At 38.8% G+C, this 14,704-nt stretch overlaps 1 protein-coding gene and 1 long non-coding RNA gene across 18 annotated transcripts in view; one reads left to right on the plus strand and one right to left on the minus strand.

Moving 5' to 3' along the window:
• LOC112494781 overlaps positions 1 to 4,883 on the minus strand; it is a 22,415-nt gene extending 17,532 nt beyond the window's left edge. For 3 of the 5 annotated variants that reach the window (XR_003060602.1, XR_003060603.1, XR_003060601.1), the window contains exon 1: positions 304 to 4,883. This is a non-coding gene — a long non-coding RNA (uncharacterized LOC112494781). The remainder of the gene's footprint in view (positions 1 to 303) is intronic. The other 2 variants (XR_003060600.1, XR_003060599.1) reach the window with 2 other exon arrangements.
• LOC107270594 (cAMP-specific 3',5'-cyclic phosphodiesterase) overlaps positions 1 to 14,704 on the plus strand; it is a 222,580-nt gene that overhangs the window by 202,079 nt on the left and 5,797 nt on the right. For 12 of the 13 annotated variants that reach the window (XM_015745747.2, XM_015745745.2, XM_015745744.2 and 9 more), the window contains 2 exons: positions 11,963 to 12,056; positions 13,724 to 13,953. In XM_015745747.2, coding sequence (XP_015601233.1) covers positions 11,963 to 12,056; positions 13,724 to 13,953 — 324 coding nt within the window. Of the gene's footprint in view, positions 1 to 8,696; positions 9,268 to 11,962; positions 12,057 to 13,723; positions 13,954 to 14,704 lie in introns of those variants that run through there. The other variant, XM_015745753.2, reaches the window with a different exon arrangement.

Below are 14,704 nucleotides of genomic sequence, written 5' to 3' on the forward strand. Positions count from 1 at the left end.
GGGTTTTAACCCCCCCCCCCCCCCCGGGCGTTGCCTGAGACTGAAATATTATTGAAGTACTATAAAATAAAATCGCAAGGTGGTATGTACAATATTTCACTGTCACATCCTGTCACATCGAGTTACTCGTTTACGTTTATCCGACGATTGCGTAATATTGTCCACCGTGTATATTTTCCTACACAAGATTCAATTCCTCGTCTATAATTACGTTTAGTAGGGACATTCTTGCCGTATATTCACGCACGAGCATATACGTGCACGATGGGTTATTCGTGGAGATGTGTTTACTGGTAAACTCACGTGGCAGTGTACGTTTCTTGGATCTTTCGCGATGCGACTACTGCGGTATGATAAAATCCATATCGCAAGTGCTCGTGTCGGTATCAGGATGCCTGGTCATTGCATCGAGTGTGACGTTCTAAAAGTAACTGAAAATTTATCGTCATAGAAAAACGCTCTGTCAGACGTTCGATCGATATTTAGACTTTGCCTTGCATTCGTACCTACCTTCAGGTCATCTTCGCGTATACCGTGCGTGTAAATTAAAACTACCTTTTTGTCATTTCCTCTTCTCCCACTGCAGTCGTTCAGGCAATAAGGGGCTGCTGCCTAAGGGTATATCTTGCAACGGTAAACACAAGCACGGTAAAGTTACGTGACTCGAAGAATTTTCTCTGAACAAGTGAATCATATTGTTGTTTGTGGAAACACATTTTTTTGTTCGACTACCATAGTGCTTTCGCTTCTTACAATCACGTTTTGGATCTGATCCAAGAACGTTTCGCCGACTTCCCGAGATGTGTATTCCGGACGTAGCAAAATCCAAGTATTAGTCTAATGTCTTTCCGCTCGTTCCCAGAATCCCGCGCGAGCATCACTCGGAGCGTCGATCGTGGCCAACTTCACGGGGCTGAGTAGAAGCTGACGAGAGGCGGGGAAGTTGCGATTGCATAAAGTGACGTATCACAACAGTGCATTAACTCGTGAAGGATAATGAGTTATCCGAGAATGGCCGTAGCCATATTGCGTAAATCACCTTCGGCATACGAGCGTACGTGTACTGCGTTCCGTTTCGCATCTAAATAATTCGCTATTATCTAATCGATTACGAGAGATCGACCAATGCCAACGCACAATACATGGCAATGCCTCTTTATTCTATGTACAATTTATTGAAATGAAAAATGATATGCATAGTTATACAAGGCTGAGGATAAACAGTGGAACTTTTGGACAATCGGTCGCGTCATTGTTTATACGTTACTATACAGTCTTACATGAAAAATACAGAAATACTGATTCTCTCCGGTATTCGTCCGGGTCGTATAGAGACGTCACGTAGATCGACGTAACGGGCTAATATCCTGCTATCCCAGTAGACTGTTTGCGTAAAATCACAGATGACTTTTTTTTTCCTTCGGGGCCATCCTCTGTGTACTTAAGTCGACGGGGACACGCGTCGTACGTATTAGCACTATTTTCACGACTATTAGATCACTGGTGTGACTTTCTTCTTTGTGAATTTGAATGTAACATTAGACACGTGTACGTAAGTATGGTGGGGTAGATAACCAGCGGATGAATTAGTGGGCTATTTGGACTTTATTGAAACAAAAAGCAACCACTAAGGAGTATCCAACCGAAGACGTCATAAATAAGTCCAAGGGGAACGTATCGAGCCTACTATCTGCTGTCTTCGATCCGAACGAGGTCTTTGAACTTAAAAAATTACTTTCTAACAGAAATTCGTGGATGAATCTGAAATTGAAGCATTAAACGGCTTATAATGAGTTCGTGCAATTGGCAGAAAATAACAAGACCCTCTTACTAATTTACTTATTTTCGTCTCCGTAGTCCACGCGCATGACGATTAACGCATACCTTATTTTTTGAAAGCATAAAACTCTGTTTTAAAATTTTCGGAAAAATATGGGAACTTACTCATAAACGTACACGAGCGATCGACAATCGATTAATACTTTGTCGCTCGCGACAGGTCAGTGAGAACTCGATTGCAGTTTCATAGGAAATCTTTCTACCGTGAAATTCGTAAAAAATCCTCGTTTTAATGAATAATACCGTTGCTCTGTTTACTTAAAAATTTATAATTACACGATTACCATCTTCGACACGTTATCGTAGTTGCGTAACTTAACGACAAATATTATCATACGTATTTATATGAAAATTGCCTTTTGGCACTCGGAAGTCCATATCAACACTTTGTTTACGGTACTTGCAGTCATGGCTGATGCGCATTAAAACAATGAGCTGTCAGCAGGCGCGATAATCGAATGCACACGCCGATCGTCATATCGGTTCTAGAGGCCTCACGTTACGTTCGATTAACGTTATAGTAAGTATCGTCAATAATCTTTTTGCGTCCTAACGCTCAACATTGATTTGCAATTTGAGGCGATTTTATCCGTACATGAGGAATTCATTGTCCTTACTTGTTTCCACACATGCAGTCCTTCCACAATTATTGTGCAACGATATGCCGAATAGGTGACAGTGGGGAAAATCCCTATGGCTTGGCGATACGAGATAAGCGAGCGATCGGAGGGGAAGCGACCACTTACCGAGCACGCACATAACGGGAGTCTAGTTTGAAAATTCAAGATTTTTCGTAATTCTCCTATATCCCACTACGACTGCACATACGTCACGATGACGTATACATATTGCAGAATAATGTAACGTGCTCCAGTTACCACGATCGATGCGAGCCCCGAGCGTCGAAATATCACGTGGTCTCGGCCACTGATGTTTTTCCCTCCTGTTTTCCTCGACTTTTCAAAACGACGCAGCCTTTCTTCGTGACACGCGTCCCCGCATTGCTGCCCGTAGCTTTTTTCCCTAAGACCAAGTTCCGCTATGCCGGCAGAATCGAACTAGCCGACTGGCGTGAATTAATTAAAGATTAATTATATACAGAGAAGATTAATCAAATGCAGGATCCGTCTGCTATGTGACTGGTTAATACTAGTCTGAGCTATGGAATTATTAATCCCGAGCATCATAACAATGGTAATGAGACAAATATGAAAATCTGTCAAGAAAACCGTTTCCGGGACGTACTTACGTAATATTATTATTATTACCTGCGATACGCATATCTGTGAAATACTCGTTCGAATTTTAATAGCTGATTGCCAGCTGTCAGTATATACCTTGTCCACGGTAGAAACGTTTACCTCGCGACTATCCCTTTTGCAAGCAATCGTGATCGAAGACGAATTCCATAGCGGTACGCGAAGGCTACGGGGCGTGGGATTTGCCAAGTTTTTGTTTTCATCGTTAACGAGCTGCGCCGCGACTTATTTCGCTCAGCGAGACTATTTGACATTCCGCAAGTCGGGGGAGCAGCGCGTCGTAAAATTCGCGTAGATCCTCCGTGACTCGTGCGATATTCCGTGTACCAAGACGTTTCCGGATACGTTGAATTAATTCGTAAGCTTCGTGTGCTCCTCTGTTGCTAAAATTTTATTTCAGAACTCCCCTAACTCCCTGTCTTCCGTCCTGACTACGTGCTCGCTTTTCGCGATGTAACTGTAGCACGTTTTAAAGGCCACCCGTTACGTAACGGCTTCCGAGAGATTCCGAGATTCGGCAAATAGAAGATAAATATTTCAACCTCCGGCATTCACGTAGCGGATATGGGTTTTTCGTTTGAACCGAAACACTCTTCTGCTTACGTTTCTTTTGTACGGAGTAATCTTTGTTACAGGTACGCGAAGTTCGTTCAGTGTCTCGGAATATGCATGTGTATAGACCTGTGTATATCTTTATTGGACGTAACCACGTAACCTACAAAAACAGGTGGTTTACCGATTTCACCTTATATGGTGTTTACATACCGGTGATACGTAACCTACAATTTCCACGTAGCTTAGCTGCTAAGTGAAATGGATGCTTTGAATTTTTTTTCTTTTTTTTTTTTTCTCTCTAATTTATACGGAAATATACGATTTTCGTATCCCTGCCGCAAACATTTGATCCGCTTAACGAATTCCATTCACAGCGAAGCGAGGAGAACCAATCTAAATTCCTATACTGTTTATCCTTCGACATCCCGGCATGCACCTCGGCATTTCGAAAGACGCGCTCTCGCAAACGGAAACGAAGTGCATGGCTGATGGGTAATGTACGCGAAAGAATAGCACGTGTGCTTACGCACGCTGCTTGCAATGCTCAAGGTTTAATTCGCAGATTATTTTGAAGTAGCGCCACCGAGTGGTTTGCTCTTAAATAAGCAGATTCAATGCGCCCGTCGAGAGAATTTAATGACTTTGTAACCCAAGGAAATAAAACCTTACCTGGCCTAACCATACCATACCATAATATCTGACCAAAGATAGTAAAAAAATTTGAAAAATATTTGCGAGAACGTCACGTAGATATACAGTTGTTTGGCGATGCGGTAAATATTTTATTTGCATACAGATAGATATCTGGATTTATATATATGTATATCCAGCCACGAGATATGTTAAAATTCTCTAGTGACTCTTCGGAGTCGTTCCTTCGCGGTTGATGAACTAGGCATAAATTTAACATGGACGATGGCATATATTTGACGAAATGATAGACTATCGTGTTCCTACTTTAGTCTCATTTCTATATTTAACATTTGCTATTAGTGAAGTTCGACGAACTCAACTCTTCCTAAAGATGGATGTGCTCTGGTAATGAAATTAATAATGATTTCGAACGTAAATAAACATCATGACGTAAACTTACCGGCACAACGGTTATTACTCTCTGATGCTTTTAAGGTACGTTCACTGCTGGGACAAATGGCTGGAATTACCTTTATGGCTGGTCCATTTGTTATGTTGCTTACATTGCTACTTCCACTACCATGTTAGGTGGATAGGTCAGGTACGTAAGAGAGAGAGAGAGAAAGCATTAAAGGTATACATCCTTAACGAATGATGAACAATCTCTTGCAATTTTTTTAAAATTCAAAATCTTATTACGAATGTAAAAGCCTGCGGTAAGGCGGCTCTCCATTATGAACATTTCTCATGAAAGTATAACTACTTGATAAATAGCATGTGTATTGTTTCTACACTTTCATATCAGTATAGAATCAATTCAAATATTTTACCCTTTTACCATCGTCATATCGATAATTTCGTTATCATTGATTCTAAAACCAATCTGATCAATTTTTAACCGAATCTTTACTGAAGTCAAATTTATGGTAGGATTATAACGTTGGCATTGAATAGTTCGAAATTTATTCGAGAATTCGTAATTAATAGTGATACGTGTACGCGCTGTTGACTCGTCTTAGCGGTGGATTCGATTACGTCACAGTGCGTGTTTGTTTACACTATAACGAATTCCTTTCCTTTCCAATGGCTCTGTAGCAAATTCGATCCTTCGTATTATTTGTGCAGAATTTCTCAATAATCGCGGTCTGAATAGAATAGCATAGCAATATAAACATGTGTACAAGCCTTTAGTCACTTTTGGATCAGTCGGGAAAGAATGTCCACGCGCTGTCTGGCGCACCTGTGCACGTGCTTTATTGTAAAAGACACATCAGTATAATCCACAGGATCTCCGCTCGAGGACGAATCAAGAGTATGAGGACTAACGTATCTGGTTACCGAACTGTTAATAAATTTTTTTTTAATTTCCAAAATCCTTTAATACGTTCCTCTCAATATCCCGAACGATTTCTCATCGGTCAATTTTAATGATAAATTTTTTTCTCGTAAGGTATCCGATCGTTCAACTACTAACTGTTCCTATTGTTAACGCTGCGGCAAAACCGTAACGAATTATTTTAAAGCAATTATCTAGAAGAGATACCAGTCACGCTTGTCAGAACGTCGCGCGAGCGACAAAGAGGAACACTCGAGCCAATTTTTTTTTCCAACTAGGTAAACACGTCATTATATTTCCTTGAAGTAAGAAGCGTGTATGTTTCGGCGTCGCGACGCTTCGACTATTATATTCGAGACTCAGTGCTCGTTTTTGGCCTATCATACATTAAAAAATGTCTTTGTACTGTCATCTAACAATTTGCCGAACTCTCGGCTGATGTAACTGATACATAAATAGCAATGCAAGTATACGAATCGGAATCTTCGGTGACTGGTTAGGCAAACGAGTCGGATTCTTCCACCCACGTGCATTGTGTATCTTTTAAAACGGATCCATATAAGGTCGGCTCTAATTAGTTCTTACATCTCCCGATGAACTTGCGAATATTCGTAATCATATTAGCAAAGCGAAATCCGTATAATCATAACCTGGTATATTCTTGGAGATAATAAAGTACAGATACGAAAATGGCATCCAGCTGTGAGAATTATACGAGACCGTCGCTGCATCAATTAATAATCCCTCGGAATTCTTAATTATAATAATTAACGTGTACCAAGATAAACAAATTTATTACCCTCGAGACAGGATTCACTCGACATTCGCAAAACGTCCTTATACCATCGTCAATTGCGATATCTTCGAAATTCACGATGGTTAGCATTTAATTTTTCGCGAATACAAAATATAATATATTTGATTGCAAAATTTGGCTCGAAGCTAAATTCGCGTATTTTCGTATGATTAATATTCGCCGAGAAGGCAGCGGGGAGGATTTCGCGGAATACGATTACGTAATATATAGTCTATGGCTATACACGTACGTATATCATCGCGACGGGTAGTAATCGTATACAAATTATGAAAGATTAGGGTTAACGGTTATTGCAAATTATATATTATTTACTCGGCACGAAACTCATTCATTCGCATCGCTCGAAGATTCTTTTGAGAAAATTGTCGAAAGTTGCTCAATCTCACTTGACATTGAGTCTAACGATATCAGGCGGTGTCCTTGCGATATCTTTTCGCTGATTGTACATAATAAATAATAATACCAATTTGCAAAGCATATGTCAGCTTTTCGAACATCTGCAGCTTATTAGCTAACGCATCAGTACCTACGTGCCAATCCGCCTATTAATTATCAGTGGTTAACCAGTTGCGAGTCATTCGTTCATATCCGTTGATTGTGTATAATATTTAATTCATGTAAAATATATTAAATAAACATTGGCGGATACATTGATACTGACTGCCGTCAATGCTTAGGCTGGTAAGTTCGAACAAATAGAAGTATCAATTGAATGCTCATAAAAGACACTTACGTTGACTAGGACGGTACGTCGTTTGAATCACTTAAAAGATTTTTATGAAAGGATCACGTCTAGCCAATCATCGATTCACGTGCATCGTACGTGCTTAATTCTTTCATGTAAATTTGAAAACCATCGCGACACAATAACCATACATTTTTGTGATGTTCCGGGTTTCTTATTTTTTTTTTTCAAAAATGTGTCAATAACAACTCTGCTTAGCTTTTTAACCTACTTGATCAATGTTGTATAGCACTGAGTCTGGTATTTCGTTGAAAATTTTATTACTAAAAAAATTTGTTCTTTGTTTTACCAAGCGTCTGGCCACTTACGCCGATGTGATTTAGTCGTACGTGCATTTGACTGCAATATAAATCATGGTTCGTTTGGAGCAAAGCATATTTAGTGCGAAATTCCTTTTTTTTTACAAGCTGGTTTTTGGTCAATTTTGGACAGATCAGGCATAGTGATCTCAGGTATGCACTTGATACATGGTAACTGTATGTTTTATTGAATTGTTTCGTAAGTAGGTTCATGCGGGGCAATTCTTTTGTTGGTGATAATTTTTATGAGTCATTTGTGTATGGTAAGGACGAGGAATGCACTTATGGCGAGCCCACATATATGCCATGGTGCAACAGCAATTATGCCAGGTTGCCTAACATTGAGATACTGTTAGGTTTTTTTACTTGGGAAAATGCAAATTGCATTTTGTGATAGACCAGTAAAAATTTCATTATGATAATCGAGGCTTTGTGGAGATCCTAGTTGGACTTGGTAGTAGCGCTGTTGGGAAAGTGAAACAGACCCTGGAGTTACCAAAGAAAATTTTCACTTCGCACAACATCTGATTCCTGTTTAAAATCTACTCTTGACAATGGGGAGAACGAACTCCGAGTAATGCATATTCTGAAAATTGAGTTACCCCAAGATACAGAAATAGCATTTTAAGTCACTCGAACTAGCATTCAGACAAGTTGATATTTCGCGAAAAGCACAGTCAGTGTATACCGGAGAACTTAAGTCAGTGGACTTTCCATGCTCTTGAAAAAGAATAATAGCTACTTCCGGGCTAGCTGGTACATGAACGTAAATATAATTTATCTTACCGAAACAAGAAACTTTTTTAGGCATACGTTATGTGCAAATATTTCTTGAATACGTTCGAGCTCAGCGAAAAGTAAAAATTATGAAAATAAAAACATCAAAGGAATATTACCTAAGCAAAACAAATTTTTCAAATCTTAAGAAAATTGATGCAGCTCAAAAAAAAATCTCGTGAGATCTAGATACTTTTTTTTTTTCATCCAGACAACAATGAGGCGAATCAGTCCTCTGAGAATTTGTCGTCCATTATCTCACAGGGTGAATATAAAACAGATCTTTCGTCTGAAAATGAAAAGATATATTGCGAACTCCTAATGTTTCCCTTCTCGTTAACGCTGTCCTCTTCCCCCACTTTTGAGTCTTATGCTCGGTCACACCTATACATGGGAGACTAGTATGTGCGGCCAGATATAAGCTGAGCGCCGGATGCCAACCGGCAGACCACGTTGAGCAGTCGAACGAGAAACAACCTTGTTACGAGGCGAAGGTGAAAAGTGAATACACGAGTATCGAGAATAAAATTCGTAAATCATCTTCGCTCCACGTTAATCAATTTTCATAAAGAGAATAAGTAAAGCGTGATTTGCTAGGTTTGTCACGAGACAAAACATAAACATTACGCAAAGGATTGGACGGTATTGCTACGATTTATATTCGAGCGATTCAAACGTGCTAAGACCAGTAACCGACCGTTATACGCGTACCATATTATACGTTGGAACGGTGAGACAAATAAGTGCAAACTATTTATTTCTTAAACATCGTAAACCTCAAACCCGGTGAACATACAGTTGAACTTGTGCCTAGTGATTTCCTACGGTGATATTGTGCTACTAAGAACAATTGTTTCAATACCTTGTCAATCTTAACAAGGAGTAAAATGGTCCGTCAAGCCAACAGAGAGGTTGAAACTGGGAATATGGAGGAATCTACGAAATACCTTAATTACTTGAGGACTCTTGCCGATCTTACGGCTATGGCAAGCATCATGGCTGTTCAGGTATAATTATTAATTAATGATTCAAACATTTTTATGACTATTACCATGACCGGTGGAAGTGGAAGAGACAGTTAGATCTTTGTAATAAGACTTTTGATGATTAAAAATATCTTAATTTTTTTTTCTTTGCATAATATTGCGTAACGGTCGGTCCGATATTTCACAAATACACTTATCCCGTGATAACAATTTGACATATCTGGGTATTTTGAATGACTCGTAGCTATTATCAGATAACGGAGTGGCACGTTTTATCGATTAGAATCATTTCCAAAATGTATATTACCTGCTATAAAGAAACATTCGTTTCTCCCAGATTCACGTATCACATACTCGTCGCTCGATATCATGTAAACATTGGAAGAATTCAGTGACGAACTCAGTAAGTGCTTGTAAAAAATTGCATTATAAAAAAGATATCGTAAATTTGATACATTTTTTAATGAAGTTAATAGTAACTCAAAGTTCACTTGATAATTCGATTATTGAGGCGCGTTCGGTCCTTGTACGTAAAATTTACGATAACTCACACTAATAATCATATTACGTTACACTCGCTGATATCAGATACATATATACCCATTCGTAAATTATGTGTGAGCTTCGGTATACATATATATATTTTTTCTTCAAACGTAAGCAACTTCATAATTAAAGCAAAACTGTTAAGTAACCAGCCTCTCTCTCCACTTCAATGACCCTCTTGCTTTAATCAAGACACACCGCGGTCGAGCATAATAATTACGTTACTTTTTATTAATTTCTCCCACTCTCTCTTTCCCGCCTCAAAGATATTCTCAAGTACGTATACTACGCAAGTGGAGTCTTTCGAATTACGGGAAATCGTTTGAGAATATTATCAATGACGTGTTAATGATCCATTGATCATAAGGCTGTTGGCAGATATCAGGATGTTAACCTTGATCAGGACTTCCTGTTGACTTTTCTTGTTTAAACATAAGCGAGATGAAGTACAGTCTCGAAAGAAATTCTCAATCGATATATCGTATAGCAGACTGATAGATAATCCTAACGATAAAAATTCATCGTCATCATCTGCCGATAAGAAATTGAATCCTCACGTAACGCGCAGTCTTCCGAAAGTTCGTCAGTCGACAAAAGGTCAATAGCCGGAGAAAAAGTAAATACATATGTACATAATATATATATAGTATATATACACATCCGATAACCTAGTACTATCAATGCGCAATACACGGATGTAACGTTAAGAATAATTTATAAATTAATCAACAATCTGATTAGATATAACACAAGTACCTGAGCTACATTTACCTTATCAGCAGTCACACGTGTCTCTACGTCACCGGCTTTGACTATTGCAGGCTTACGTAAACCTCGGAAACAATTTTCAAGAATCGTACTGTATTGGCCAGATAAAAGGCATAATTAAGAATCTTTGTTTCAACAGTTTGTTGTATGCACTGCTATGCAAATTTAAGGTGTATTATAAAAGTGCATATAAAGATTCTAGTTTGTTCTTTAGAGAAATACGATAGCGTTACTTGTTATTCACAATACGTAACGTATACGATACACGTGTACACGTAGGTATATCAAAAATCGCAACTACCCACGATGCCACCTCTTTGTTTTTCCCTAATGACTTTTGGTATAAAAGGCGCTATATATTCTAGCCGAAACAAAGACGCAACAAAGAGGTGTCGCTAGTGTCGCGTTTTTCAAGTAGCGATAACGGGTTTAACGTACGAAAGAATTTCTTGGCTATTTGTGAAAATCGTACGCCGCGTCTAATGTCGTTCGCAAACACCGTAAAAGCGCAAAAGATAAGAAACGACAATCTGTCCCAAGTCCGCCTGGATCTAAAATACGAGTCATTCATTAGCCGTGCGTCAATTATTTGTATAAAAGGTAAAGAAGCTGTGGTGCGATCACGGCTTAATGCATTTTAGCGAATCGCGTTTAACATCCAACGTATAACGTTGAACTCGTCAGCTGCTTTCCCATTTCCTGTATCCTGTGGATGCTTAACGACGCGGTTAACAAATGGAAACTCACTTGGTATTATTCCAAGTGTTAAATGATCGCAGTTCTGGAAATTAACTCCTGCCCCCGGGCTAATGTTGTTAAAATTATTTCGAGAAAATCTTCCTTATCCGTCCCCGCTCAAGCCCCGACCCACCCCCCACCGGCCATCACCGACAAAATCACAAATAACAAATATCTATGGAAAAATTATCGTGACCCGTGCTACGTGGACTTCGTCATCGATTATACATTTGCCAAATGGAAGAATTTCCACTGGTAACCCACGTCATTGGGTTTTTAGGGGTCGAGGGGCAGGAAAATTGTCTACGTCAGTGCTGATCGTGGGATAATACGTAATCTATAATATCAATGGGTAATGGTAAGAATGGTAGGCGGTGCCGCTGGGAAATTTGGACTTGTCTCCGTGCCCGATGACTAATTACGGGAGGACTGAACTAGAAAGCCTTTTGTGTGAAATTATAGTGGCTGATATTATTCTTGAGAAATTCTCAAAAAATTCTTTTCAGATGGGTCACGGAACGTTTTTGAAAATTTCATGTACTCAGGTTGGTCGGACTGAATTGTACTTTGGGATTTCCGGCTTGATTGCAACGAATTACTATTTTTTTTGTTTTCCTTGTCCGAGTTTTAATTAAACGCAAAACCTTTGTTTCTTTGATTGCAGTTCAAGAGAATGCTGAACAAGGAACTCTCTCACTTCTCGGAATCCTCGAAGTCTGGGAATCAGATATCCGAATATATCTGCAGTACTTTCCTCGGTAAGATTTTTCATAGTGAATTTTTATCGGCTTTTATTTATTTTCGTTCAATTATTATTTATTTCTGTTACACGTACGACACTTACTGCGCGTATGTTAATCGGATGAAAGTTTGATTTATCGAAATAGTATTTACCTGTTAGGACTGTCAGTTGTGAATTTGTCGTATTGATAATGTAATCAAATAACGTAACGAGACGTTTAGGTCTAATTAAAAACTCGCATACTGATAAGGGTACAAGTTTATTTCTCTTTTCAAGCATTCGTTATACGTGTCTGCTTTGGAATATATAGGATGTATATGAACATTAAATACGCTATTTACTTTCGTGCTTGACAGTTCTTCGAATTATTCGAATTTTTATTAATTCGAATTATTATAGAACGCGTATTCGTACAAATGTCATTTATAAGTCGAATAATATCTGATAATCATTTCTAATCTCAATTCATCGAACGCACGATCCTGGATTATCGAGACGACTTCACGTGTTTACGAAATTTATTTTCAGAGACGATAAAATCTTTAATGATTTCAAATCAGTAGTGCCTTAGGAAAATGGGATGCGTAAAAAAAGTTATTCTATAAAAATAGCGATGAACATAGTCGAGACTTTTAATCTCAAAATGAAATTAATATTAGATATGTTTCACTGGCATTGATCCGTGTTATCCGTGAAATTTATAACTTCACATATGTTTCTTATTTATTACGTTTATCGAAATGATACCGTTGTATAGTTTATACTGCGTTCAATAAAAAAAAAAAAAAAAACGTTATCTCACACGTGCGATTTGCCAACAGTCCAACACACATGCCAAAGGTTGCATGAGTGAGGTTTGTTAAAAAAAAAAAATTCCATTACGCACAACAATCAAGCAAACATAAATACTCGCAAGACGCGTCCTTGATCCTGATTTGTTTAGTAATTTTTTTTTTTCAAACTCAGTTAATACCTGCGCGCAAAAGCTGTGCAAATTATAAATTCCAAAGTTGTAAATTTCTCTGGTTGACAATCTTTTACGCTGACATCGACTCTGCGATATGCCTGGTTGTTTTTTTTTTTTTTGAGGTTAAGTGGAGCACAGATGGTCAGCCCGATAGTATCCATTACACGTCAGACCCGCCGCAATATTTCTCTAGTGACCGTGATGGGGCGATACAAGAAATTAAACAGAGGCTACTTGCTGCTGGGGTGCACGCGAAAAATCTTTACGCTGGGCTTTTAACTGGGCTGAGAAACGCGATCGTGACTTATTTCGGTTCTGTAGATAATATTTTCAAAAAGGAACAATAATAGAAATACACGTGGCAGTTGCTTTGATTTATATGAAAAATTATTTATGAATCTCATACTCGTGCTGTCACGACAAATGCAAATACTGCATCAGTTGACTGTGCCAAGCTGGGCGTCCATTTAGACTGTAGCGAGAGAACGTTCACTTCTGTTTGAACACAGATTAGAGGTAGAATTATTTTGATTATGGTAGTCGTGTGTCCCGTCACGTATGTATATCACGAGAGCAAAAGCCATCTGGCACATGTGAAATTCTCGTAAATCATTTTCGTAATTATCTCGTGTCGACAATTACTATGATAATCGACACCAAGGGAAAGTCATATCAGGTCAACTTATAGTTTTTTTTCTTTCCTCTCTAACTAACAGATAAGCAACAGGAGCTGGACCTGCCATCTTTACGTATCGAGGATGCTGTGGCCGTAGCCGGAAATGTCGATACCAGAGCTGCCAAGAAAAAGGATCGCGTCCAGAGGGGACCCGCTGCCATGTCACACATCAGCGGTGTGAAGAGACCTTTAACTCATACGAATAGCTTTACCGGGGAACGCGTACCACTTTACGGTGTGGAGACACCCCACGAAGAGCAGCTTGGAAAGGTTGGTGTTTTTACAGAATTATTTACACGCACGAGACGTTTGGTAATTTTTAATGAAAAGAGACGGAAATGATAAGGGTGTTTAGAAAATTAAAATTTTTTTTTATAAAAATTTGTCTCTACGAATTCGTCGCGCCTCGATAGTAAATCTTAGTTGTCTTGATCTATCATTCGATCTCGATGCCAATTTACGTTCTTACAATTAATACGACCCACATATTAAACGCGACCTGTAATTTGATATTCTAATAGGACAAACAAACCTATTAACTGTGGCGTCGGATGATGGCTAGTTCTATAAAAATGGCATAGTTACTGTTACCATCGGCGCACGCCCACGTGACGTTTACTGCGCAGGATACGTCAACTGACAAATAAACTAAAAAGGATAAATCGGTAGACGGGATTTCTATGCGTAACGGTCGAGCTGCGAGACGACTGAGCGACTCGCGAATTTACTTTACATGTATCTTATCGTTACACGGATTTGCTCTCCAGTGAACGATAACCCAAATGTAGAGAGGCGGGTTCTTGATAAGAGTATAGAAGAAAAAAAATAGTTTCCATATCTTTCGGTCAAATTGTACAAAACCACGATACCGAGACATGATTATTTCAAATGCAATGTTGACAGGTCTCCTATTTGTGTGGATATTTGTATTTACACGATATATCATTGTCGCCCTCGACAGCCTTAATAAATCATTGAATCAAATCGTGACCGATTACTTGATAATTTACATCGACTCGAG

This window comes from Cephus cinctus, unplaced genomic scaffold, assembly GCF_000341935.2.
Source record: "Cephus cinctus unplaced genomic scaffold, Ccin1 Ccin1_scaffold0805, whole genome shotgun sequence".
NCBI classification, from domain to species: Eukaryota; Metazoa; Arthropoda; class Insecta; order Hymenoptera; family Cephidae; genus Cephus; species Cephus cinctus.